At 44.6% G+C, this 27,907-nt stretch overlaps 1 protein-coding gene across 1 annotated transcript; it reads left to right on the top strand.

The window, feature by feature from the left end:
* Positions 1–3,095: 3,095 nt before the first annotated feature.
* LOC120855702 (spermatogenesis-associated protein 31A6-like) lies at positions 3,096–25,568 on the top strand. Its single transcript, XM_040230721.1, has 3 exons — positions 3,096–3,185; positions 3,816–7,460; positions 25,068–25,568. Exons 1-3 carry the CDS (start codon positions 3,096–3,098, stop codon positions 25,566–25,568), a joined length of 4,236 nt encoding a protein of 1,411 aa, XP_040086655.1.
* The last annotated feature ends 2,339 nt before the right edge of the window (positions 25,569–27,907 follow it).

The following is a 27,907-nucleotide window of genomic DNA, read 5'->3' on the forward strand; positions in this document are numbered from 1 at the left end:
TAGAGAGTTGCTGCTGCGGCTGCTAAGTCACTTCAGTCGTGTCTGACTCTGTGCGACCCCAGAGACAGCAGCCCACCAGGCTCCCCCGTCCCTGGGTAGGGACTGTCTTATTGTTGCAAACTAAGAAGTTGTGGATAAGGAAATGGCAACCCACCCTAGTAGTCTTGCTGAGAAACCCCATTGACAGAGGAGCCTGTTTTGCTACACAGTCCATGGGGTTGCAAAGAATTAGACATGACTCCTATACAGCACTAAACAGCAGCAGCAAGAAGTTGAGTAGAGACAACATATGAAAGGTTTTAAGTAGAAAATTATGGGTTATTAGATTTGAAAGTACTGGATTGATTATGGAAAGATGAGTGTCTGTGTGTATAAGTGTGTTTGTAGTATGTCCCAAAGCTCTCTGTGCAGTTTAAAGCTTTACTAAATCCCATGGACAGAGGAGCCTGGTAGGCTGCAGTCTATGGGGTCGCGAAGAGTTGGCTACGACTGAGCGTCTTCACTTTCACTTTTCACTTTCATGCATTGGAGGAGGAAATGGCAACCCACTCCAGTGTTCTTGCCTGGAGAATCCCAGGGACGGGGGAGCTTCATGGGCTGCCATCTATGAGGTCGCACAGAGTCGGACACAACTGAAGTGACTTAGCAGCAGTAGCAGCAGCAACTCTAGAATTATAAATGCTTCAAACTTACAAAAATATCATCTGAAGGTTTAACTGTTACCAGATGCAAGCATGTGTGTGCCCATTTTAAACAATATTGAAACATCAGAGTTTGGAGCAGAGAAAGGTTTCTAGCAGGGCCATGCAAAGACACAGGTGGCTCATGCCCAAGAAAAACCCTTGAAGCCTTTTAGAAAACCTTTTTAAAGGCAAGGTGAGGGAAGGGGATGGTTAGATGTTGCAAACTACTGGTGTTGGATCCTTTGTTCTAGCAGCTGTCCAGGTAGGTCAAGTCACCGTCATGTCAAGATATTCCTGTAAACTTCCAACAAAGCAAATGTTATTTTCTGTTCTGCAATTTTTTATCTCCATATGAATGAGCTTTTAAAAGTCAATGCCATGAGAATAAGCTATCCTGTATATTTCAGGCTATAGACAACATTCTTCTACAAAAAAATATAAAGCCAGCATGACTAAACACAATTTCATCCATTTACAAAAGAGGCAGGGCCATTCTGGGGTCCAGGGAATGGGTGAGGCCAGCCTGGAGTCACAGGAATGGGCAGAGTCAGCATGAATAAACACAAGCAACAAAGCACAAAGATTAAAGTAAAAACAGATCTAATGTGGAGTCAGATTTGTTCTTCCTTATTACATAACTACTTGTAATTCTTTCATGTTTATGAATTTTTAAAAATAGTTTTACATTTGCATGTTGGTCTCTTTGATAGAAAATGGGATAAAACATACAGTATTCAAAATTCACAAAACTAAACAAGTCTCTAGATTTACATAAGACACAGACGTGTGGGGAAGTTGGAGTTGAGGATAAGAAATTTTTGAGTGTAAAAATTGCTGGCAAATAGCCAAACTTTCAGGGTCAACTTCAGATTTTCAAGAGTTCTAAAACTGGTAGGCCTTCGCTCCAGATCTCTAATGGATGAAGGAACCCAGTAATATTTGTATTCCACATGGAATGAATAGAAAATTGGCTAAGGTCTCTCAGAGTGGATGAGACTAGTTGGAAGGAGAGATCTAGAAGCCTCAGGAGGGTGTGGGGATCTGTGCGGCTTGATGAGAGGGAGCCATGATTCAGCCTACTCCTCTTCCTGCCCCTCCCCCACCCTTAGGACCCCTTTGTGACAAGGCCATAGCTCTGTGATGCAGGTCTGGGGTTCTGACCTCAAGTGAACTCCCAGTACTCTGTTGCCTAACGGCAACAGTGCAGTTCAGAAAATGGAGAATTTATTTTCTCTGAAAAGCATTCTTGCTACCTTGCTGAGATCCAGCTTGACTTCCTGGTTGATTGACATCATTCTTGGCTTCCTCTGTGGACTGGGGCTCTTCCTTCTGTTACTCCCATGCTTGCAGAGTAATCCATACTTACCACCATCTAGAAAATATACAAACATCAGGAAGGTAAGAAACCTTTCCCTCAGTCCCAACAGAGATTATCTCTTTTTTTCTTATTCTTATATCCACTTTTTAAAATCACTCAGAGAGATTACTGAGATGGGAACTCTCAGGAAAGCATAAAACATCATCCTTCTAGGGACAAGCCGGGCCAGACAATGGTTAGAGTGGGCGTAAGGATTTATAGCCCAAGATCTCAGGCTAGGAGTCCAGGTATGGTGGAGAGCTCTGGGCAAGTCCCAGATGCAGTGACTAGTGGTCAAGGACTGAATTACTCAGAGTTCAGTCTCTGTAGGAAGACTGACCCCTGAGCACTGGTTCACTAGCCACCTTCCCATAGCAGGTATTGAGTGAGACTTTCCCCTGTATTGGGATTGATCCTTAGAAGCGCAGTGTTGAGTCCCTGAGAGCCTCAGAGCAGAGGGTAGAGTGGAGGTCTGGCCTTGGGAAGCAGAATCCTATCTGACAAAGCTCACATGGGAAATTAGTTTCACATAACTGAGAATGTGTGTGTTTCTTGATCCAAGGAACAATGACAGAAGAAATCTATGGTGAATATCACTTACAAAATCCTTCTTTGCACTCTTCAAAGAAAAAACTGAAAATACTGTTATCCACTTTAAAAATAAGTAAACAAGGAAAAAAACCACAGAGGCCCATTAGTTAAATGTAGAAAGTCATACTATTCATGAACACTAAGCATCTACAGCTCACCTGGAGAGAGGAGAGGGTTGGGTGATAGTCTCTCCTTTTTTCTTATCTCTCAGCCTCAAGTGGAGATGAAGGGGAGGAGCCAGAGTAGGAAGAAACGTGGATCTTTGAAAGGTAAGCCTTTGCCATTCAGTCCTGCATGCCCCAAGAGTTAGCTTCCATCTCTCCTGTCCCTGAGGGCCCAGCTCCATGGTCTCTGAGGATGCCAGTGGCAGAGCCTATTCTTCAGGAAACAGAGCCTTAGGGAGGCTCCTGGGAAGGAAATCAGAGTCCAGATACTTCCCAGAAATGTGTGCTTAGAATGAAGCCATGAAGAACCTGGAAATGGGGTATGTGGATTGTGGTGGAACAATTGTGCCTGTGTTTGGAGGTGGGACCTCCAAGTCTAACCGTGGACAAGTTGTTTAACTTTGCGCAGATTCTTCTGTGAGATGATGCTGACCTTTCTCCTACAGGGCAGTTATAAGGGCCATTAGGGAGCAATGAATGTGAAGTACTTTGCAAAGGATAAACCCTTGCCAAGTGAGCCTTGCCATCACTGGCAAGGCTCCTGGTTGCAGCTTCTGTCTCCTGCCTCCTAAAGCCACCTGGGGAGGCTCCCTGACAAGAGAGGGACATAGGCCTTGGACATTGATGCTTGGGCTCTAGAGCTTAATCCCCCAAAGATTTCCTTTAAAGAACCATTGTACTTAGCCTCCTGAAGCACTCTTAGGCCTCTGCCTTCACCACCATGACACAATCTCCTGATTTCCAGCTTGCAGAGATTGCCTGGAAGAACTGGAGGGGACTCGCCACTTGGTTTCACTTCTTCAAAGGTAATGAATCTTCCCCCTTCCCTCCTGGGCCCTCCTTCCTCCCGGAGCCAATAATGTGACCCCAGCCCTGGGAAGGGTGGCGAAAGCGCTAGGGTGAGGGACAGCAGGAGCATTATGAAGTCAGTGTAGGGGCAGAGGAGGGATCCTGGGCTGCAAGTGTCCACCCCTGCTGGGCCTGCCCAGCCCTCCTGGGCCCATCTGCTCCTGGTTGCAGATTCTGTCTCCTGCCTCCTGCAGCCACCTGGGGAGGCTCCCTGACAAAAGCAGCTTTCATCAGTTCTCCTGTCAAGACCTCCTTGATGAGGTATGCAAAGCAGTGCCTGATGGAGCGCACCAGCCATGCAGGGAACCTGTGGAAGACACCGCTCCGGCCACGCCCCTGTTGGCTCCTCTGACCAAGCATCATCTACCTCTGGCCTCCATCATTTCACCAGGCCCGACGACTTCCTCAGTTTCTGTTCATTCACACACATCCCTGAGTGCCTCTCAGCCACTAGGGCCTTTTATTTCCCCAGACATCCTTTCACCCCGACCAGTTGCTCTTTCCTCACCCCCACTGTATCTGCCTGATTCAGAGGCCTGTCCTCTGACAGCCTCCTCTGCCCCACCACTGCTAGACTCCATTTTGACTCTTACTCAGCATGATTCTTCGATGGCACTACCACTGGGACCTGCCTCACAGAGCTTGTTTCCACATCCTCCTTGGTCAGCTTCTCTTATCCCAGCTATCTCAGGCCTTGGTCATTCACATTGTCCCGTTTCAGCCCTGTCCTGGTGGCAGGCAGCTGCAAAAGCCTTGTATCTCTCAACCTCATCAGAGTACAAGTCCCAGAAAAAGCACCTTTCCCACAACCCAGCAGGGGCCTCATTCTGGATAGGCCCCCCAGACAGACAAGTAGAGGCTAGTAGCCCTTCTTTGCTCAGCTCTCATGAACAGAAGCTCCTAGATATACAAGTGACAAAGAGAGGTGAGATCAAGATTTGGAAAGAAAAAGAAAAAGATGAATCACATCTAAAACAAATGAGCCAAGACTGTCACCTGAATTCTTTGGGGAATATGTTGGAATCTCTGCATGCTGAACAGGACACCACAACCCCCCAGCCTTTCTGGAGCACAAAAGACAAACGAGGGCAGCTGCCTGGTCCTCAGCAGTTCTCATATCCCAAGATTCTGGGGAACAATCTACAGCAGAAATATAACCAGCTTTTCTGGGGTCTCCCTTCTCTGCACAGTGAATCCTTGGTGGCTACTGTTTCGATCCCTGAGACCTCTTCTGTACCACAGTCTCCTTTCTTATTCAACAGAATTTATCATCCCTGCCCAGTTCAAATACAAGCTAAAATATCTCCACTGCTTTCCCAGTTCCAGCCATTCTCCCATCTAGAGTTCCAGTTTCGACCCTTTATTCCAACAGTACCTCAATTCCAGCCCCCACCTCTGGCTCAGATCCAAACCCAAGCACATCTAAAATCCTCTCTCCCAATCCTAACATCTTCTTCTTCAGCCCATATTAGGACCTCTGGACTGTCTTGCCCTACAGCCCAGAATAAGCCACAGTCTCTTACGCCAACTGAGATTCAACATTCAGAATGGTCCTTGTTGCAGAAGCAACTAGAAAATGGGAGGACTTTATCTTCTGTAGTCAAACAATCTGAGGAAGTCTTTAATGTCTTCCCTTGCCACCTTCCTGAAGACAGCGGGGTGGTCTCCATTCTTCCTGAGAATTTTCCAATCAGTCCAGAGCTCAGGAAGCAGCTGGAACAACATCTCCAAAATTGGCTCATCCAACATCGGTGGGAGCTGCCCCAAAGGATCCAAGAGTCTTTAGAGATAAGGCAGCTTCAGGGAGAATTACCAAGCACATGCCAGGCAAAGGGCAAGGATAGACCCCCACAACCATCTTCGTTTACAGGTGAAAGCAGCAAGGATGCACAGAAGGTGACGTTCCAGCTAAGCCAGGGTGTGGGCAAGGGCCTAGGGCATATTCTGGGGAAGGTTCCAAAAGACCTATCTAGGAACTCAGAAAGCTCTGTAGTGAAGTTTGAGGAGGTAAACTCTGAGGAGTCAGAAAATGACCTAAGGCTCTTGAGGAGTGACTCAGGAATTGATTTACTAAGGAGCTTGGATAAGAACCTAGACAACATTCTGAAAGGCCATTTGGGCAGGAAGTTGGGGCAGAACAGCAAGGGTTTGGTTCCTGTGAATGTACATCAGTCTAGCCCTGATGTCAAATATGCTTCTTCCAAGTCTGATACTCACAAGGAAACCAGCAATCTAGGCATCTTGAAGGGTTGGGAACCCTGTGAGAACATCTGTTATAGGGTTTCCTTCCTCGATCCAGACACTCAAGAGGAACTGGAAGAACATATTACAAGATTTAGGGTAAAGCATAGGTGGGGCCTACCTCTCAAGCTCCTCAAGCCCATAAATCTCTTTAAATTGAAAAAGTCCCAACCCTCCCCCATGCAGTTTGTCTCTCCGCCCTCAGCCACCTATGTACCTGAGTCCCACTCAACAGTAAAATTTGCTGAGTTCCTCGGAAAACCTCCTCAGGCCCATTCAAGAGAGAAGGTGATAAAAGAAGAGTCAGTTCCCACCCTGATAAGGTCTCTCCTTACCCCGTCACCTGTGTATAAGGAAAATCAGAGGGTGCTGGCAAGTATCCTGTGTGATGACTACCATGGACCGTCAGAGGCTTCTCTGACTGCACTGGAGGGGAGGTCACCTTCTCAGTCCTTCAAACTCAGCATTATGGGAAGAACCTGCAAGACTGAGACTGTGGAATGGACCAAGAGGGACAGCCTAGAGTCACATCCAGGCTCTACAATGGCCAGGAATGAGCCAAGAGAGGAGAGTGGCAGTCAGGCCTCACAAGACCCCTGCCAAAGGGTAAAAATGATGGAGGTGAACTTAGGATCCCAATCTTTGAGAAGTAAAGAGGCCAGGGAAGCAACAGAGGCCAATCAGTCTCCTGCTTTTCGTCAGCAGTCTAGAGTTACATTGGGAACCAAAGTGTTAACAAAACCCCAAACCACAAGTGTACATAGGAGGAATTTAGAGGCCCTAGGGGCCAGTAAACATTCCCCACTCACTAGAATGTCTGTTTTCCAACATCTAGGTGAGCCATGCCTTAACACGGACGTTGCTAGTAAGTTTAAGTCCAAAGTAAAGGCACAGTCAAACACCCAGCTTCAACACTATCCCGAACACACATGCCTTGCTGCAGACAACTTGACTTCTCCAGTGCTTCACTGCCATCCCCAGAGATTCCCCACCAGAGACAGATTAGCTTCCCAGACACTACGTGGCTTTAAGGCAGCCCAAAGGAGAAGCCTAGGGCAGCAGGAGGCCAAAACTTCAAAACCTGAGGACTCATGGAAAAGCCAGAGCAAGATGAGAGCCCCTACTTACAAAAGAGAGGACTGTAGGAGGTACAAACCAGGAGAACATAAGGAAAGCTTCAAAGAATTAGGGACCTCTCAAGCTGGAAGTATGAGACGCCCTGCCCAGGTCTGGGGAATAGTAGAGTCTGTTAAAAGCAAATGTCTCCAAGTCATGCCAGAGAAGAAACAGGGTCCTCAAGAAAGCCTCTTCAGAAAAAATATAAGGCTACTTTTAAAGTGGATTTTCCCCAGTAGAAAATTTAAAGGTGGCGATGCCTTGCAAAAATGCAAGCCCAAATCGGCCACTGCCCAGAGCGAAGGACCAGTCGAAAGCAGATTAATCTTGAACAGTGAGAATGCTGAGGCTCAGGCACTTATGACAGCTGTTGGACAGATCCTAGAAGAAAAAATGACATTTCACCATGGACTTCATGCCACAAAGTTAAAAGAACCCAAACAGGAACTCCAAGCCCCGGTATGTAGGTGTTTCTGCTACCATAGGCTTCCCTCCTACCCACAGCAAGGGAAAAATATGGATTATACAGCCTGTAGTCATCAAGCCACCTCCAAGGGCCAGAGTTGTTCTATCAGAGAAAGGGAAGTCAGACATCAACAGAGCTCAAAAAGTGTAAGATTCAATGATGAGCAGCTGAGCCCAAGGTGCCTCCCAACCTCATCCCCCAAGAAGACTGTGACTCTGGTCTGTCCCTGCCATTATGGACCAAGGATTCCAGGTGCCCCAGTCCACCATCAACACTGTCCAAGGCACTGTCATCTTTGGGGAGGTGTCTTGCCTGCTCAACCATAAAGTACTACTCTAGTCTTTCCTTTAGAAGAAAACCATGTCTCCAAGAAAAAATTCGGTCCATGTAAAGAAAGTTTTTCTTAGCATATCCAAGATATTTAATGTTCCCCGATACATATGTGTTTTTTTTTTCTCATAAGAATATACAGTGTAATGAATGCAGTCTGTGCTGTGCATTTTGTTTTCTAGATGGCAGGGGCTTGGAGGGAGGAATATAGAGAAAGTTTTATCAGCATATCCAAGATATTTAATGTTCCCCGATACATAGGTTTTTTCTCATAAGAGTATAGTGTAATGACTGCTGTCTATGCTGTACACTTTGTTTTCTAGAAGGGAGGGGCATGGAGGAGCATAGAGGGACGAAGGAGAATAGCATTGTAAACTTGCTCCTTGTCTCGAGTCTCTTCATTGCACCTTATAATACTGTCATTACACAAACAAAAACTATGAGGTGGGAAAAAGCTATGAAGCCCACACAAAGGATTTGGTTCAACCAGTCTTTCTCCTGCTTCTACTCTACTTTGAAATTTATTCAGCTATAACAGATAGGTTTACCGAAGCATGATAGAGCTAGACATTCCAACTGAGGCTCCAGGAAATGTCAGAAGCAAGTGGATGGAAGTTTGGAGGGAATTAGGATTCTGGGCTCTGAGTTTAGAAGCAAGAGAAATCTGCCCCTGGATCTCTTGTTAGGCAATATACAATACCTACCCTTGAGAGTTCCTTCTCTCTATGACGAATGCTGGGATTGACATATGCCCTATGAACCCCTTTGAGTTTAGCATTAATAAAGTGTACAGCATCACTCTCCACCTCCTCTGCTCTTCCTACACTTCAGAGCAGAGCAAGGATCTGCTCTGTGTGTATAGGTGGGGGAGGATTAGGGAGGCTACTGAGGGCTGTGTTGATCCCTGTCCCATACAAATGAATAGCTATGTTCATGGTCACCTACCTTCCCCTCTATGTTAACCCCAGAGAAGTTTTAGATGAATAGAACAGGGCTGTGACTATGTACTAACTATCTGATAGTCATACACTGTGAATCTAGTGTAAGATGTAGATGAAGATAAAAGGTTGTATCCAGGGAAGAAGGCAAAGTGGTATCAGGTGCCCATAACTGAGCAGTGAAAGAGAAGTCTCCTGACATACAGCCATCTAAAGGCCTAGAAGGGAGGAAAACTTAAGGGTCCAGCAGCTCATCATGGCCTCACCCCAGGGTCTCTACCCTATTCCAACTCTAAGATCACAGACCTACAGAAAGCACCTTAAGGTCAAAACAGAAGGTCAAATGTGTAGAAGTAAAGCAAATCAGGGAAGATTAACACTATATTTGACAAGCTTATACATCACTTCTTGAGTTCTCAAAAGGATGATTTGACAAGGAGTGCTGTACTTAGTCACTCAGTCATGTCTGACTCTGTGTGATCCCATGGATTGTAGCACGCCAGGCTCCTCTGTCCATGGGGATTCTCCAGGCAAGAATACTGGAGTGGGTTGCCATGCCCTCCTCCCGGGGATCTTCCCAACTCAGGGACTGAACCCAGGTCTCCCACATTGCAGGCTAATTCTTTACTGTCTGAGCCACCAGGGGAGTGACCCGTCCAAAATGGGGGGCGGGATGCAGTCCAAGAGTGTTCCACGGCTCTGCTTCTAGCACATTTCTTGTCCCCTGGCCCCCATTCATGTGGGAAAGCAGGGAAAAGAGGAAGAATTTCTCTAGAGTGATTAGGTGCATTCTGCCATGTGCAGGGTACACAGTGGACACAGCTCCTGGGAGTGTCTTTCCCATTGTGGAGAGTTTTGCTCCAGCATATGCTCCTGATTCAGATGGCAACAGAAATGGACTCCATCCCCCATACCTGTCAGACTTCTCAACATGCGGAACTGAGAGCTGGGGTGGTAAGGCAGAGTGGACACAGGACTGCTCACAACCCTGCTTTCTCCCTGGAGCCAGTTCCTGCCTCTGAGGTCTAATTTCCAAGACAGTCTCGAGAATGGGCAGAGCAGTGAGAATGGAGCCAGGACTTGTGGGAGGAGTCGGGACTCAGGGCTGGAACCTGAGCCTGGCTGTTACTGGATCCTCTCCAGGGCACCCCTAAGTGAGCTCTGGGAATGTGGGGAACCTGAACACAGACCTCTATGGCTCCTGCTGGGAGGAGACAGGTGATGCTGATGGAACCGCAAGAAAACAGAAAGAAGCAAGTCCCTTTGCCCTTCTTTCACTGCTCAGTCTTCCATAAGGTACAGTAAGATCAGAAATGGAGAGAAACAAACGAGACAATACTCAAAGACTTTACAGAGACACCTCTCAAGAGAGACTTCTTGCACAGATACCTTCCACAGAGAGTCCATACTGAGGCCTCACTCAGGGACCTCATGTTGCCTCACAGGCCCTCAGACAGAAACCTTGCACAGACTTAACAGATTTCCCAGAGATATTTTCCAAAGGGACCTCATACAGAGACTTCACCCAGAGACCTCATGTGACCTCACCAGAGACTTCACATGGAAAGCTCACAGAGAGTTCATTTAGAGAAAGAATGTAGGAGATCTCTTGTGCCCTAAAGAGACATCTTACTAAAACCTTACACAGATAACCCACAGAGACTTGACACAAAGGCCTCACAGAGACCTCACATCTTTTCTTTAGGATCCATTGACAAATTTCCTTAGTGAATATGAAACCACTAGCAAATTGGCAGCATAAAAAGAATATTATCTGTTGTGATCCCTTGAGATCCACCATTACTAAGTGGGGAAATGCTTGGGAAGTTTTGTTCTTTTGTAATGTCATTGTCTCTGAACCAAAGAATTATACATTCCACATGTAGATCTGCAAAATTAATTCTTAGGTGTTCCTTAGCTTGAGAACGACAAATTCTATTTTTTAATTTTGATTAGAAAAATGAACAAAATGTTTATTTCTTAAAAACACACAAGTACTTGATTTACTTTTTTTTTTTTAATTATTGGAGTTCAGTTGATTTACAATGCTGTGTTAATTTCAGATATACAGCAAAGTGAATTAGTTATAATATACATATGTCCACTTTTTTTAAAGATTCTTTTTGCGTATAGGCCATTACAGAGTATTGAGTAGAGTTCATTATGCTCTACAGTAGGTTCTTATTATCTATTTTATATATGGATTCAACCTCAATGTCCCAGTTTATCCCTCCCCCGCTCTTTATCCCCTAGTAACCATAAGTTTGTTTTCTACATCTGTGATTTGACTTCTGTTTTGTAAATAAGTTCATTTTTACCCTTTTTTAAGGAGAAACACAAATTTCAAGTACGACACTTTCAGTCTCCAATGAGAAAAATATTTGTCTAATTTTAATTATCATCCAGTCATGGTATCTTTCACATTTTTTACTTTATTGGAGGTAAGACCTGAATTTGAGATGGCTTACTTATTTCCTTCAGAAACATAAGAAAAACCTTCAACAAATGGATTCTAGGAATGAAATAAATCAATAAAGAAGCATCAGGACTCACATTCACTTCCCAGAGGACTTTGTAACTAGCACATTATTTTGCACATAACAGCTTGCAGTGGGTTTGTGGAGTCTTGTTTCCTTCATTTTTTTAGCAGGCCAGTAATCATGTGAGGATTTTTCACAAGTCAAATTCTTGGCTATTAATATTTTATTATATTTTATCTGGCAAAATTATGTTCCTTAACATTATTTTATTTCTTAAAATGTAGTAATGCCCTAAAATGGTATTAGACAATCCTAACACTCTCCTAACATACCTACAAGGATGGTCTATTAAGGATTCATTCTTAAATAATTCTATGAAATGCACATTTTATAAAATATCAGTTGGGATCCATTTTATATTTATTATAGGGTTAAAAATATATTGCTTTAAAATTTTTTGAAGTATTATAAATATATCACAGCCTATGCTTGAGATTATACGTGTGGCTTAATAAAATCACTGCTGCTGCTGCTGCTAAGTCGCTTCAGTCGTGTCCAACTCTGTGCGACCCCATAGACAGCAGCCCACCAGGTTCCCCTGTCCCTGGGATTCTCCAGGCAAGAACACTGGAGTGGGTTGCCATTTCCTTCTCCAATGCATGAAAGTGAAAAGTGAAAGTAAAATCGCTCAGTCGTGTCTGGCTCTTTGCGACCCCATGGACTGCAGCCTACCAGGCTCCTCTGTCCATGGGATTTTCCAGGCAAGAGTACTGGAGTGGGGTGCCATTGATGGTTACATTTCCCAAACAGAGGTAAGTTGTCTTCCCTACTCAGGTTTGCAGGGGCACCATTCACTGTGGAAACCAGAGGAACCCATTCCACCAACTCTCTCCCCCAACCAGGGACCCACAATCTGTACTCCACAGGCATGTTGTACTACAGATATCTAAGTGGTGCTTATGAAACTCCCAGAAAGTTGTAAAGTAGTGCATGCCAGGCAGGGTGGATGAGGATTCAGAAAATGCTAACATCTTTTGTAGAAATAAAGATGACATACCATTATGGCTGTAAGCATTTTTGCACATTTCCTGGCTGCCTGGATCTGGGAAAATGCACCCAATTTTAAAGTTTCTCAGCCTCATTCTCTGCAGTGAAATCTACAACTCTTCCTTCCTTTTCTGGGTCTGGCAGCTAGAATTCAGAAAATCTTTTCTCTGTGATTTCACAATCTCTACCATCTGTTTCCAATGACCACTTCAACTCAGATATCTCTCAGTTCAGGGATCACTCTTAAACATCAAGACCTTAAAAAAGGTCTCTGCCGTTGTTATTCCCACCACAATTTAATACTACTAACATTTTACAATGTCAGTAAATCTGTTTTGTAGAATGTGGCCCCTGGACTCCACCTACTAAATGTTATTTAGGCAAGTCATTTGTTACCTAGCTATACAAATTTTATAAAATCATTTTATAAAATTGTACTTCATAAAATGTTATTTTATACAAATTGTAAATCTAGGTATTTAGGCTAAAATTATTGCTTTTAAAAATGTTTGTTTTTATCCAAAATATTTGCCAATTTTCTTTTCTTTTTGCATATAGTGGAAAATATATTTTAAAAGAATTCAACTGTGAAGATATCACTATTTTATTGATTTTTTTCACTTTGTATACTTGTGTAACAAACCCTTATTATTGTACAGGAGACAAGAAAGTTTGTTTCTTGGGAAATATCAGCCTTAGAAACTCATTAGGTTAAAGCTTAGCATGTTAGATATGAGGGCAAACATCTTTTTTTTTTTTTTTTAGATGGCAAAAAAGTAGGCCTTAAGAACTTGGCAACAGAAGCAAACTGAAAATTGAAATCCAAATCATTGAAATGAAATTTGTTGGAACAGTTTCTGTGTGGAGAGGCTGACTTCTAGGCACTGTACAGAAATGAGGACAGAATTGAGACTAGCCAGCATCTTGCAGGGCTTCGCTCAGAGATGCTTTAATGCAAAGAACTGACTAGATTTCACAGAGAGACCAGGCGGAGGGTGCAGAGATCACTAAATCACATTCAAGTACCTGTTTATTTGGGTGGTAAATTCCTTGATATGGTGGATCAGATGATGTTGAGGAGGACACTGGTGCAGGGGAGGTGTTGGGGAGATTTTCTGAGTGATTTTGCAAATGCAAATTCATCGAACAGAGATGTTAAAAAGTTTTGCTCCTAGTAAGGAGTGTCCAATATGATATTTTAGGACAAAAATGTGTATTTGGAAGAACTTTCTAGAAAAAAGCCATAATGGGAGGAAAAAATTCATCTGGGCCTCGCTAGTAATATTCTTCCTTCACAATTTTGTTGTGGGTTCCTGAGGCCTGGTGTCACTGCTTGGAGACCTGGTCCCAAGAACCGTGCCCCACTTTGTTATGCTCAGGGCAACCTGGGAACCAGGAAGTTGCTTGTCTGAAAGCAGACAAGGTTCTCCCTTCTACACCTATCATCTTGCTCTCTAGATGGACACATATCGTTTACAGCTGAGAAATATGTGTTAACCAGCTTCGTTTCATAAGACACAATTCATATATTCTGTAGTAATATTTCCCTCTGTCTTTTATAAGCTCAGGGTAAGAATCAGTGCTAAAATTATTCTACTGGAGTAATAAAATACATGATTTTTTTCCCCAAATAGTGATTATATTAGTTTGCTAGGGCTGCTTTAACGAGGTGGCTTAAACAACAGCAGGTGGAAAATTCCTTGATATTGTGGACCCAGCAACGTCAAAGAATGTTCAAACTACCACTCAATTGCATTCATTTCATGTGCTAGCAAAGTAACGCTCAAAATTCTCCAAGCCAGTCTTCAACAGTATGTGAACTGAGAACTTCCAGATGTTCAAGCTGGATTTAGAAGAGGCAAAAGAACCAGAGATCAAATTGCCAACATCTGTTAGATCACAGAAATAGCAAGAGAATTCCAGAAAAATATCTACTTCTGCTTCATTTGGGATTCCCTGGTGACTCAGATGGTAAAGCATTTGCCTCCAGTGTGGGAGACCTGGTTCCATCCCTGGGTCTGGAAGATCCCCTGGAAAAGGCAATGGCAACCCATTCCAGTACTCTTGCCTAGAAAATTCCATGGATGGAGGAGACTGGTAGGCTACAGTCCATGGGGTCGCAAAGAGTCGGACACAACTGAGGGACTTCACTTTTACTTTCTGCTTCATCGATTACAATAAAGCCTTTGACTGTGTGGATCACAACAAACTGTGGAAAATTCTTCAAGAGATGGCAATACCAGACCACCTTACCTGCCTCCTGTGAAACCTGTATGCAGGTCAAGAAGCAACAGTTAGAACAGAACATGGAACCACGGGTTGGTTGCAAATTGGGAAAGTAGTACATCAAGATTGTATATTGTCACCCTGCTTATTTAACTTCTATGCCAAGTATATCATGTGAAATGACAGGTTGGATGAAGCACAAGCTGAAATCAAGTTTGCTGGGAGAAATATCAATGACCTCAGTGCAGATGACACTACCCTTATGGCAGAAAGCAAAGAGGAACTAAAGAGCCTCTTGATGAAGGTGAAAGAGGAGAGTGAAAAAGCTGGCTTAAAACTCAACATTTAAAAAGCTAATATCTTGGCATCTGAGAAGGCAATGGCAACCCACTCCAGTACTCTTGCCTGGAAAATCCCATGGATGGAGGAGCCTGGTGGGCTACCGTCTATGGGGTCGCATAGGGTCGGACACGACTGAGCGATTTCACTTTCACTTTTCACTTTCATGCATTGGAGAAGGAAATGGCAACCCACTCCAGTGTTCTTGGCTGGAGAATCCCAGGGATGGGGGAGCCTGGTGGGCTACCGTTTATGGGGTTGCACAGAGTCGGACACGACTAAAGCAACTTAGCAGCAGCAGCAGCATCATGGCATCTGATCCCATCACTTCACAGCAAAGAGATGGGAAAACAATGGGAAAAGTGACAATTTTTCTTTTTGGGGGGCTCCAAAATCACTGCAGATGGTGACTGCAGCCATGAAATTAGAAGACAATCCCTCCTTGGGAGAAAAGCTAAGACAAACCTAGACAGCATATTAAAAAGCACAGATATTACTTTGCCAACAAAGATCCATCTAGTCAAAGCTATGGTTTTTCCAGTAGTCATGTATGGATGTGACAGTTGGACCATAAAGAAGGCTGAGTGCCAAAGAATTGATGCTTTTGAGCTATGGTGTTGGAGAAGACTCTTGAGAGTCCCTTGGACTGCAAGGAGATCAAACCAGTCAATCCTAAAGGAAAACAATCATGAATATTCATTACAAGGACTGATGCTGAAACTGAAACTCCAATACTTTAGCCACTTAATGGGAAGAGCTGACTCACTGGAAAAGACCCTGATGCTGGGAAAGATTGAAGGCAGAGGTAGAAGGGGATGACAGAGGACAAGATGACTGGATGGCATCTCTACTCAATGGACATGGGTCTGAGGAGGCTCTGGAAGATGGTGAAGGACAGGGAAGTCTGGCATGCTGTAGTCCATGGGGTCCCAAAGAGTTTGACATGACTGAGTGACTAAGCAACAACAACAATCTTCCCAGAAGGAAAAAGGGCCTGACTTCCTTGTCTCTACCCAACTCTGGAGATCCCAGAGCCTTTTATATAAAAGTAGGTGTTGGAGAAGACTCTTGAGAGTCCCTTGGACTGCAAGGAGATCCAACCCGTCCATGCTGAAGGAGATCAACCCTGGTTGTTCTTTGGAAGGAATAATGCTAAAGCTGAAACTCCAGTACTTTGGCCACCTCATGTGAAGAGTTGACTCATTGGAAAAGACTTTGATGCTGGGAGGGATGGGGGCAGGAGGAAAAGGGGACGACCAAGGATGAGATGGCTGGATGGCATCACGGACTCGATGGATGCGAGTCTGAGTGAACTCTGGGAGTTGGTGATGGACAGGGAGGCCTGGCGTGCTGCGACTCATGGGGTCGCAAAGATTGAGCGACTGAACTGAACTGAACTGAACTGAGGTAAAATAGACAGGGAACAGAAACAAAAAGCCTTCTAAACTTACCCTTAAAAACCAAAGCTTGACCAAAATAACTTTCAGGTTCATGTGAACTGGGAAATATTCAATATTAAGTTGATACTAATATTGTTTCAGTTTGTTGATCTAATTAATATAGGCATGCCATTAAGAGTCAAAGTTCATTTACATGGGACTGAATTTACTAATAAATATGATTTCTAACTTCATGACTTTAGAAAATATACTAGCTTGAATCTTCATTTTCTCTTATGCTGTGACCTACAACAAGGTGTTAAAATATTCCCCTGTAAACAGAGATAAAACATCTTTGTTCTCTCCGTACCTGATTCTGTTAGAGTTTAGCTTCTTCAACTGGCTCCCACGGACTTCATGATTTACTGCAACTGGATTACAACTATTTATACTAATCATTGCTTAATTTCTCCTTTGTTTCCCAATTGTTTGTGCATTTGTCTCCCTGTTACGCTATGACTTTGTTAGTGTTATTAGCTTCATTACTTATATCTTGTCTATTTTATAAGATTGTCTCTTACTGTACTCAGTGTGTAACCAGTCCTCCCAGCAACAATAATGATGACTAGGTGATTTAAAGCAGTTGATCAGAAATGCAGTTCCATATAAGATCACTGATTATAATGGTATAATTCTAGATAGGGGAAGAAACAACAAAAGGCAATATTTTTCTGGACCGCAAGAGACTAGTAACTACAGGCAGTCCAGAGAATTTTGAATACTGTTTTATGGCCTAGTCCAGTAATAGCACATTGAGTGGCCTGTTAAAGAAATCTCCTCAAGACCTGGGAATGACCATTTCTAGCACTGAGGGAAAAAATGGTCATGTAATGCCCCCAACCCATGGTTATATTCATGAAAAGAAAAGCTGTAACCAACCTAGAAAGCATATTAAAAAGCAGAGACGTTACTTTGCCAACAAAGGTCCATCTAGTCAAAGCTATGGTTTTTCCAGTAGTCATATATGGATGTGAGAGTTAGGCTATAAAGAAAGCTGAGTGCCAAAGAACTGATGCTTTTGAACTGTAGTGGAGAAGACTCTTGAGTGTCCCTTGGACTGCAAGAAGATCCAACCAGTCCATCCTAAAGGAAATCAGTCCTGAATATTCACTGGAAGGACTGAGGCTGAAGCTGAAAATTCAATACTTTGGCCATCTGATGCAAAGAACTGATTCACTGGAAAAGACCCTGATTCTGGGAAAGATTGAAGGCAGGAGGAGAAGGGGACAGCAGAGGATGAGATGGTTGGATGGCATCACCGACTCAATGGACATGAGTCTGAGTAAACTCCAGGAGTTGGTGATGAACAGGGAGGCCTGGCGTGCTGTAGTCCATGGGGTCACAAAGAGTTGGACACGACTGAGCGACTGAACTGAATTGATAAAGAAAAAGTCAAATTAACTTTTTTTTGACAGAGAAAAATTAGTTTAGGAAGCTTTATTGCGGCCTTCCCCTTAATGGGCCTTACAGATGCTAATAAGAGCAACTAAAAATATCAACAAAAAACTTGGAGGAAAAAGTCTGGCTATTATTTCAATGAGGTAAAAAAAAATTTTTAAGGAGTTACTTAAAATGAATAAAAAATGGTTTGGATGGTTATTTAGAATGGGATAAATAAAATAGGCATTTACAAGATTAAACAAGATTTGACACTACTACACTACGGGATGGGCTTCCCTGGTGGCTCAGCTGGTAAAGAATCAGCTTGCAGTGCAGGAGACCTGGGTTGGGAAGATCCCCTGGAGAAGGGAATGGCTACCCACTCCAATATTCTGGCCTGGAAAATCCCATGGACTGTATAGTCCATGGGTTTGCAAGAGTTGGACACAACCGAGTGACTTTCACTTCACTTCACTTCACTTCACTTCACATACTACTGGCAAAGGTCAGTTTTCATTCCAGTCCCAAAGAAAGTGACACTCAGTCGTGTCCAGCTCTTTTCAATGCTATGGACTGTAACCTGCCAGACTACTCTGTCCATAGAATTATCCAGGCAAGATACTAGAGTGCATTGCCATTTCCTTCTCCAGGGGATCTTCCCCACCCAGTGATTGAACCCAGGTCTCCTGCATTGCAGGCAGAGTGTTTATCAGCTGAGCCACCAGGGAAGCCCAATCCCAAAGAACCCCAATCCCAACACCAAAGAATGTTCAAACTACCACACAATTGCACTCATTTCACATAAAATAGCAAGGTAGTACTCAAAATCCTTAGAGCTAGGCTTCAACAGTTCATAACCCAGAACTTCCAGGTGAACAAGCTGGATTTAGAAAAGACAGAGGAATCAGAGATCAAACTTCCAACATCCGCTGGATCATAGAAAAAGCAAGTCCAGAAAAACATCTACTTCTGCTTCATTGACTACACTAAAGCCTTCGACTGTGGATCACAGCAAACTATGGAAAATTATTCAAGAGATGGGAATACCAGACCACCTTACCTGCCTCCTGCAAAACATTTATGCAGGTCAAGAAGCAACAGTTAGAACTGGACATGAAAAAACGGACTGGTTCCAAATTGGGAAAGGAGTACATCAAGGCATATATTGTCATCCTGCGTATTCAACTTATTTTGCAGAGTACAACATGCAAAATGCTGGGCTAGATGAGGCTCAAGCTGGAATCAAGATTGCCGGGAGAAATATCAATAACCTCAGATATGCAGATGATACCACCCTAAAGGCACAAATCAAAGAGGAATTAAAAGCCTCTTGAAGAAAGTGAGAGAGTGAAAAAGCTGGTTTAAAACTCAACATTCAAAAAACTAAGGTCATGGCATTGGGTCCCATCACTTCATTGCAAATAGATGGAGAAACAGTGACAGACTTTATTTTCTTGGGCTCCAAAATCACTGCAGATGGTGACCTGAGCCATGAAATTAAAAGATGCTTGCTCCTTGGAAGAAAAGCTATGAGCAACCTAGACAGTATATTAAAAAGTAGACACAGCACTTTGCCGACAAAAGTCTGTTTAGTCAAAACTATGGTTTTTCCAGTAGTCATATATGCATGTGAGAGTTGAACCATAAAGAAGACTGAGCACAGAAAAATTGATGCTTTTGAACTATGGTGTTGGAGAAGACTCAAGAGTCCCTTAGACTGCAAGGAGATCCAACCAGTCAATCCTAAAGGAAATCAACCCTGAACACTCATTGGAAGGACTGATGCTAAAGCTGAAGCTCCAGTACTTTGGCCACCTGATGCCAGGACCCAACTTGAAGTAGGAGATAGAGTGGCTCTAGGTTGGACATTTGCAATCATCCAGCCTCCTCTTTGCATTTCCTGAAGCAAGAGCTAGATGGGGTCCAGTTGAAGAATTTATAAGCAGCCTCCCGTGTGTTCTTAAGATGGAAGTAACAGCAGAATCAGGGTAAATAACCTGTCTTTGTTTCTTGTAAACATCTCAAGGAAATAATCATGGCAAGGACAAAAAGAGGCAAAACCCTGACTGAGTAAAAGATTAAAGGATCTCTGCTTCCCCCTTTTTAGGATAAGGGAGACACTACACAAGTACAGAAAGGCTCCCTGGAGTCAAGGATAATGCCAGGTCATAATGAGTCTTGCTCCTCCCAGAAACCTTCACTTTGAGATCCGCCTTGGCTAAGGTGTGTGTGCACACCCCAGGGGAACGTCCTGAGACAAATTAACCAGGGGCTGGAGGGAGACAAAGCAAAGATTATTGGCCAGAGGGAAGACAAAGACCCAGAAACTGCCCCCTAATAAACGATTTAAACTTCCCAAAGGTGAGACTCTTTCTGAGCTCATCCTTGCACCTTTCTGCATATAATTTTCTTTACTGTCTACCTTCTGCCCCCTTGCCTGAATTCATTCTTGACTGGACAGGCAAGACTAGGGGCCTTAACCCTAACTGCTGGCTCCTATGGTCCAGTGGTTAGGACTCCCAGTCTGGGAAACAAAGACCTTGCTTCCAGCTACTTACTGCTCACTGCTGCTTACTGCATCACACATCCTGAAAAGACCTGGATGCTGGGAAAGATTGAGGGTAGGAGGAGAAGGGGGTGACAAAGGATGAGATTGTTGGATGGGATCACCCACTCAGTAGATATGAGTTTGAGCAAACTCTGGGAGATAGTGAAGGACAGGGAAGCCTGGCATTCTGTAATCCATGAGGTCACAAGGAGTCAGTCAGGACTGAGCCACTGAATAACAAAATAAATGAACCATGAGGGACCCCTACTGGTCTCTAACATTAAAAGCTAAACAAGTCTATTCTATTTACCCCAGTTTTAAATTATCTATTTAAGGGGCTACTAAACTTTACACTGAAGACGGAGGAGCCTGGTGGGCTCCAGTCCATGGGGTTGTGAAGAGTCAGACACGACTGAGCAACTTCACTTTCACTTTTCACTTTCATGCATTGGAGAAGGAAACGGCAACCCACTCCAGTGTTCTTGCCTGGAGAATCCCAGGGACGGGGGAGCCTGGTGGGCTGCCGTCTATGGGGTCGCACAGAGTCAGACACGACTGAAGCGACTTAGCAGCAGCATCTGACCAATAATTTTGGGACAGTTAGGCCAAGGGGCCTGACTTCTGGGCTTTACCTGACTCTGGAGATAGGAGAGCCTTTTGTATAAAAGTAAGTAAAATAAGACAGGGAACAACAACAAAAAAAGCCTTCTAAACTCTCTTAAGATCAAAGCTTGTTGACTGGATGCTTATGAAAACTAAAGTTGAAGCTATAGAGTTGGTTGAATTTAGATAAATGTATACAAATTGCTATATTTAAATGAAGTTTATATAAGGTGGTTACAGCTCTTATTTGATTATATTGTGGGAAAGACAAGGCATATAGATTGCCACTAAAGAAATATTAACTAAACATGCTGAGGATACCAAGTTACCTGAGTTATACAGAATAAGTAAACTGGGAATTAACATGCAAAGGTTAATTTTTTTAAAAAAGTAGTGCTTTTGCTTGGGTTTAATTTATAAACTTAGAAAAGTCTTTGCTAAATGCCTTATACAAACCATGAAGACATGATGAATTAAAACTCTAAAGTTATAAAACATAGAACTTTGTAAATTAAAATTCAGTTTTATTAAAAATCTTGCCACTGATTTTGGTAACTTTAGGTGACAGAACTGTTCTTTGAAAAGCTAACAATTGCCTTTGTCTTGCAAGTATGTAAACCAGAATATGAATACAAGCCTCTAGATGCTGAGGCTAAGTCTAATTAAGCAGGCAAGTCTTAGGAAATAAAGAGGGGGGAAAATGGCAGTTTTAAATCAAACTGCTGAGAATATTCCTTCAGCCTTGCTACCTTACAGATAGCAAGTCTTAACCACCTGAACAAGAAACTTTGAGGTATTCCAACTGTTTGTTAACTAGTAAGTTTATATCTATATTATAATACCTGGTTCATGCTAAGTTTTTAGTAAGCCATGAGATCTTATAAATCTCTGCAAATTGTAGCTCATGTAAATCATAGCTACCATACAAAGAATACAATGATGGGGGAAAATAATAGTAGGTAAGGTATTATTATGGGGTTTCCCAGGTGGCACAAGTAGTAAAGAACCTGCCTGCCAAAGCAGGAGACATAAGTTTCAATCCCTGGGTTTCGAAGATCCCTGGAGGAGGGCATAGCAACTCACTCCAGTATTCTTGTCTGGATAGAGGAGCCTCATGGATAGAGGAGCCTCATGGATAGAGGAGCCTGGCGGGCTACAGTCCATAGGCTGGCAAAGCGTCGAACATGGCTAAGCACACAGCACAGCATTTTGGTTTGTAACACTAGTAAAATCCTGTGTGAATTACACAAGTCTCTGAGCTTCCATCTTACCCTCTAGAAAATGTGATAAATTGTGTCTATATCATAGATAAGAAATTTGAAAGGGAGAACTACACAGAGAACACACTGTGATGTCTGAAGAGAGTAGATGTTCACTAGTGATACTCCAGCTCAATGCTTCAGGCCACAGGCAGGCTCCTAGGGGCCAGCAGGTGACACCTGGAAGAAGCTCTGATTCTCAGCAGGGCGGGTGCAGGGGTCATTGGTGCCTAGAAGATACACAGTCAGGCAGATGCCATGGCTCAAGGAGCCCCAAGAAATGGCCAGCACCCGACTCCTGTGTGTAGCTACATCCTTCTTTCTGTCCCAGTGGCCTGAGGGTGTCTGCTGACAAGAAGCAGGGTGTCCGCAGCAACCCCTCTCCCGCCCCATCCTGTAAGAGGCACACCTCAGAATTGGGCAGTCAACAACTTTATCTTGTCATCTGGGACCCACTAGAAGATCGGGGGAGGGGGAAGGAGATGAGGAAAAGGGAGGACCCGGTCTGGGCTCTGGGAATTCTATGCCGAGCGGTCTCAGCAGTGGAGAAGAGGGAGGACCATGCAGTGGACCGAGAAGCTCAGACTGACCCGACTTTTTGCTTCCAGTTCCCCTCCCATTTCTGGAGCTGCGCCCCCACGCCCCCACCTACCCACCCACCAGGATGTTTCCTTTGCTCAAGTTCATTCCCACCCCCTCAGGGAAGATCCTAACCCTGACGGATCCACTGAGCTGTTTCCCCCGCCCCTGAAAACTGCCGCCCCCTCTTAGCAGGACGCTGACTCACACTGTATTTAGAACTGCAGAAACGTGCTGACCTCCCAGTGTCCACGCCCATCCACAATAGGAGGATGTGAACGCCTTTCTGGGGACAAGGAGTGCCCACTCCTGCCCAAGGCCACCTGGGCTACTTTGTAATCTCTGCTGCCACAACCCGCAGATCCGCCTCCCCAACTTCCAAACCCTCCTCAGGGTGCCTGCAGGCAGGCCCACCCCTGCTCCTGGGACCCTTCCCTCGAATTCTGCCCAGGGTCTGTTTGCAGAACTCCACCTGAGCTGCCCACGGTTCCACTTTCCAGCCCCCTGCCTGCCGCCCCACCTCCCACCTGGCTGTGGTCACACAGCTGTGACCCAGGGGACAGAAGTGTGTCTGCTTCAGGGCCCAGCCCAGAATCCCTCAGTCCCATGGGGTTTCCTGGGTGCTGGGAGCATGTCTCTTCCTGGATGGCTTCAGAACAGGGGCTCTGTCACCAAAATTACTGAGCCAGGATTACAGGCTTAGAATACAGCAGGAGGGCAGAGGCTGGAGACTGAGTTTGTGATGGATCCTGACTGGGCCTACATGATGAAGCCTCCATCAAAACTCACGAACTATTGGGTTCAGAGAGCTTCCAGGAGCATGGGGACAGTCCCAGCTCCACAGAGCAGATACTCCTGTCTCCCAGACACTCCCAGACCTCGCCCTCTGTGCCTCATCATCTGATTGTTGGTGTGTATCCTTTAACTTCATCCTTTCCTGTATTAGGTAACAAATCAGTAAACACCTCATGTGAAGAGTTGACTCATTGGAAAAGACTCTGATGCTGGGAGGGATTGGGGGCAGGAGGAGAAGGGGACGACCGAGGATGAGATGGCTGGATGGCATCACGGACTCGATGGACGTGAATCTGAGTGAACTCCGGGAGTTGGTGATGGACAGGGAGGCCTGGCGTGCTGCGATTCATGGGGTCGCCAAGAGTCGGACACGACTGAACTGAACTGAACAGTAAACATAAGTAGTGTTCCTTGAGTTTTGTGAGCAAATTGAACTCAGGGAAGGGAGCCCTGCTCTGCTAAGTCACTTCAGTCGTGTCCGACTCTGTGCGACCCCATAGACGGCAGCCCACCAGGCCCCTCCATCCCTGGGATTCTCCAGGCAAGAACACTGGAGTGGATTGCCATTTCCTTCTCCGTAGGTCTCCTGGAGTGGTGTGTGGAGCTGGGTGTTTGTAGGACCCAGTCCTTAACTGCAGTGACCCTCTCTTCATCCTGCATGTAATCCTCCAAAAATGACCCTAGTCTTTATTTCAAAGGAGATGGTTGCTCACGAGAATCATAAGATGGAAAATTCTGACAACACCAAGTGCTGGCAAGGCTGGGAGGGGGCAATGACTGGAATTCTTGTGTTGATTTTTGGGGTGCAGATAGAACATTTTATCGGGAACACCATCTGCAGTCTCATAAATTAAGCGTGTAAATACCATCAGATCCAGCAATACCACTAGGTATTTATCCTAACTACATAAAACTATGCATCCATGAGACTTGTACAAGGAGTGTTCTTGGCAGCTTTATTCAAAACAGTACCTGTGAAGAAACAACGCAACAGTAGGTGACTAGATAAACAAATCCTGTTACATCGCATGCAATGGAATGCTACTCGGATTAAAAAAAGAACAATGTTGATAAATCTGAAAGAAATCGTACACCTAGACTGTCTATTCCCATGTATGTGAAGTTCTTGAACAGGCAAAAATAACCTCAACAAAGCCTAGGACGAGATGCAAGCCCTGAGAGGAGCCCCGAGGTCATTTGGCTGATGGAGATATTGGCTGGTTGCCGGCAACAAAAACATATATGTTTTTCTAAACTCATCACACTGTACATTTTAAATGGGCCCATTCATTTGATAGCATGTAAATTGTCCCTCAAGGGAGTTCTTTTTTTTTTCTTTTTCTTTTTCAAATGAGTTGGATATCAAGGTAAAGAAGAGGCAGAATTTGAAGTGAGTTTTAACGTGATCAAGAAACACTATGAATGTTAAGTCCATCATCCCTGTGGGTTCACTCAGTCTCAAGGCCCTCCTTCTATCTTCTTTAATTAAACCTAATTCCTATTTCATCTCCACTGAAACTAGCCTCCAGTCCACTTCCCCAGTCTGCTCCCTTCTCCTTCCATGAAGCCTCGGTTTCTAGAACGTGGTCCAGTCCTTCTCCCTAAACCCACACTAATGGATTCTCTCCCCTATACAGCGTTCATCACTATCCTCCTCCTTGCCTAGGTGTACCTGTGCACAAGAACCGCTAGGTACCTTTTTATGGTCAAGATTCCGGCCCTCCCCCAGCTGCCTATGCGCCCTGGTTCACCACGCCCCCCTCATTTCCTTCACTCCACGTCCCCACGTCCACGCCCTCCGTGCCCTGCGTCCCCACGTCCACGCAGGCCAGGTCAGTCGTCCACCGCCTCTTTCCCGTCCGTCCTTGGACTTTGCTGAGGCGTCTTTTAAGACTGTCATACCCTCTTGTCCTCTCTCTGTGAGTAACCGCTCTCCGTGCTTCACCTGTTTGTTTTGCGTTGAACAGAACCAACTTGGTGACGAATTTGGTGATGAATTTGGAAGCGGTCCGAGAAGGAGGGAGTGCAGGGGACATTGGCCAGAGGACTGGGCCCCTCACGGGGATCGAGAGGCCCAGCCTGAGCCTCGGGTCCTTCTGCTCCAGAGCCGCCCGCCAGGTCCCCACCGGACACCCTGACCTCCTGTGCTCAGTTTCGTCTTGTGGCAGAAAAGCGGTTTGGGGGTTCAGGTAGAAAGACGTCTTCTGGGTGTGTAGCCTCGTTAAGAGGCCCTCCTGTACTGGGTCGTCAGATGGTCCTGACTGGACGGAGCTGGAGGCTGGTTGGAGGGGTCTGGAGACAGTTAGGGAAAGTCAGGTAGCTGAGGGGCTTCCCGGGTGGCTCAGTGGTAAAGAACCCGTCTGCCAATGAAGGAGAGTCAAGAAATGCAGGTTCAATCCCTGGGTCCGGAAGCTCCCCTGGAAAAGGAAATGGTATCCCACTGCAGTATACTTGCCTGGAGAATCCCATGGACAGAGGAACCTGGCGGGCTACAGTCAATGGGGTTGTGAAGAGCCGAACAAGACTGAGCGCCCACACGGCGCCAGCTGGGGCTGGACACACCTGCACTGACGTTCACGTCGGTCTATATGACTATCTTAACTGTTGAGAACTGGCTGCTGGGTTATTGGTGATAAAAGAATGGCCCCAGATCTTGGTTCTGTTCAAGAAACAGTTATCCAAAATGGTAATAAACTGAATATGCCACTCAGCTCTGAAAGAGTTAAAGCTTAGGCAGGCAGTCCAAGGCCCTTTAAGGAGGAGGTGAACATTCTCGCCCATGCTTTCCTTAAGCCTTGTGCAACAATGTCTCTTGCCTTTCTTTATGAGCTAATGATCACACAGCACAATCTCTTACTCATGGAAATGTTTTTCTTAGGCTCTGTATTAATAATTATAATGGTAACAAATCTTGCCTGAGAATCTGTTTCTCAAGACTTGTACCCATGATTACATATCATCAGTGTATCTTGCCCAAAGACATTGCTCGGAACCAGTTCTTCTGGCTAATGTTGTGCCAAAGTTATCTCAGGAGGTATACCTTGGGGAAGAGTCTGGTGGAACTTTTACAACCCTGAGGTATTCTTTTTATCTGTTTGCAGCAGTCGGTTGAGAAGTATATAATGCCCTGTTTAACTAGTGAGGGTGGGTGCTCTTCTACTCCCGTTTGATGTCTATGTCAGAAACTTCTTCTATTACTTTCACTTTAAATAAAAATCTGAACAAAGCTCTGAGTGACTGAAATGCATCTTTGGTCCCAGAGTTAAATCTTCTTCAGAGACCACAAATCCAGCAGCCCTGAGCACCTTAAGCTATCAACTCTGAGAAAATTATACAAATTAAGAAAATACACATCTGCATGAGGTTGTGCAGAGTACAGAAGTGTGTGGATGAAGCAGCTGATGTGGAGAACTTCTTTTATTAATCTTTGTATTTGTGGATAATTGTTGAAATTGGACAGTTGAAATAATACAGAGATTCTGTATACCCTTTACCCAATTTCCCTCATAATAACACCCATGTTAAACTGTAGTTAAACATAGTAACTAGCATATTGACCCTGATACAGTCACATGCTAAGTCACTTCAGTCATGTCTGACCCTGTGACCCTATGGACTGCAGCCCGCCAGGCTCCTCTGTCCATGGGATTCTCCAGGTAAGGATATTGAAATGGGTTGCCTGGCACTTCTCCAGTGGATCTTGCCAACACAGGGATGGAACCTGTGTTTCTTATGTCTCCTGCATTGGCAAGCAGTTTCTTTACCACTAGCGCCACCATACAGTCACATACAGAACATTTCAGTGCCCACAAAGACCTTGTTCCTTGCCTGCCTTTTAACAGCTATACCTGCTTTCCTCCTGTCCCTCCTGCTACCTCATTCATCCTTATCTCCATTTCTGTAATTTCCTCACTTCACAGATGCTGTTTAAATGCAAACAATACGGTATGTAACGTTTGGCTTTTTTTCACTCAGAATAATTCTTTGGAGATTCATGCAGATTGAGGGCTTCAATGATCTTTTCGTTTTCATTGCCAAGTACTGTATCATTATATGGATGTATTACAGTTTATTTATCTGATGAATGACATCTGCATTGTTTCCTCTTTTGTGTTATAATAAAGTTAAACTTCTGTAAGAAAAGCAAGATATGGCTACTGGGGACTAAGCTTCTTGGTGACCACAGCAAGGACCCTTACATTTCATTGTTGTGACCTGGAACCAAAGCCACTTCAGAATGGGAGATGCTAATTGCAATATTCCACCTTGTGATTCCCTTTACGCTGTGTTCTCCAAAGTTGGGTGACCTTGACTTATGAATCCACGCACAAGGAAGAGGTGGTTTTCTTTCTGCCTGTTCTATGCCTCCACCCTGACACACACTCACCGACACCCACCCACCCACCTACCCACCTACCCACCCCCCCACTCCGTGGCCACAATATCCTTTAGATTCCAAAGGAAAACAGCCTGGAAA

The sequence above is a fragment of the Oryx dammah genome, unplaced genomic scaffold (assembly GCF_014754425.2).
Source record: "Oryx dammah isolate SB20612 unplaced genomic scaffold, SCBI_Odam_1.1 HiC_scaffold_1, whole genome shotgun sequence".
NCBI classification, from domain to species: domain Eukaryota; kingdom Metazoa; phylum Chordata; class Mammalia; order Artiodactyla; family Bovidae; genus Oryx; species Oryx dammah.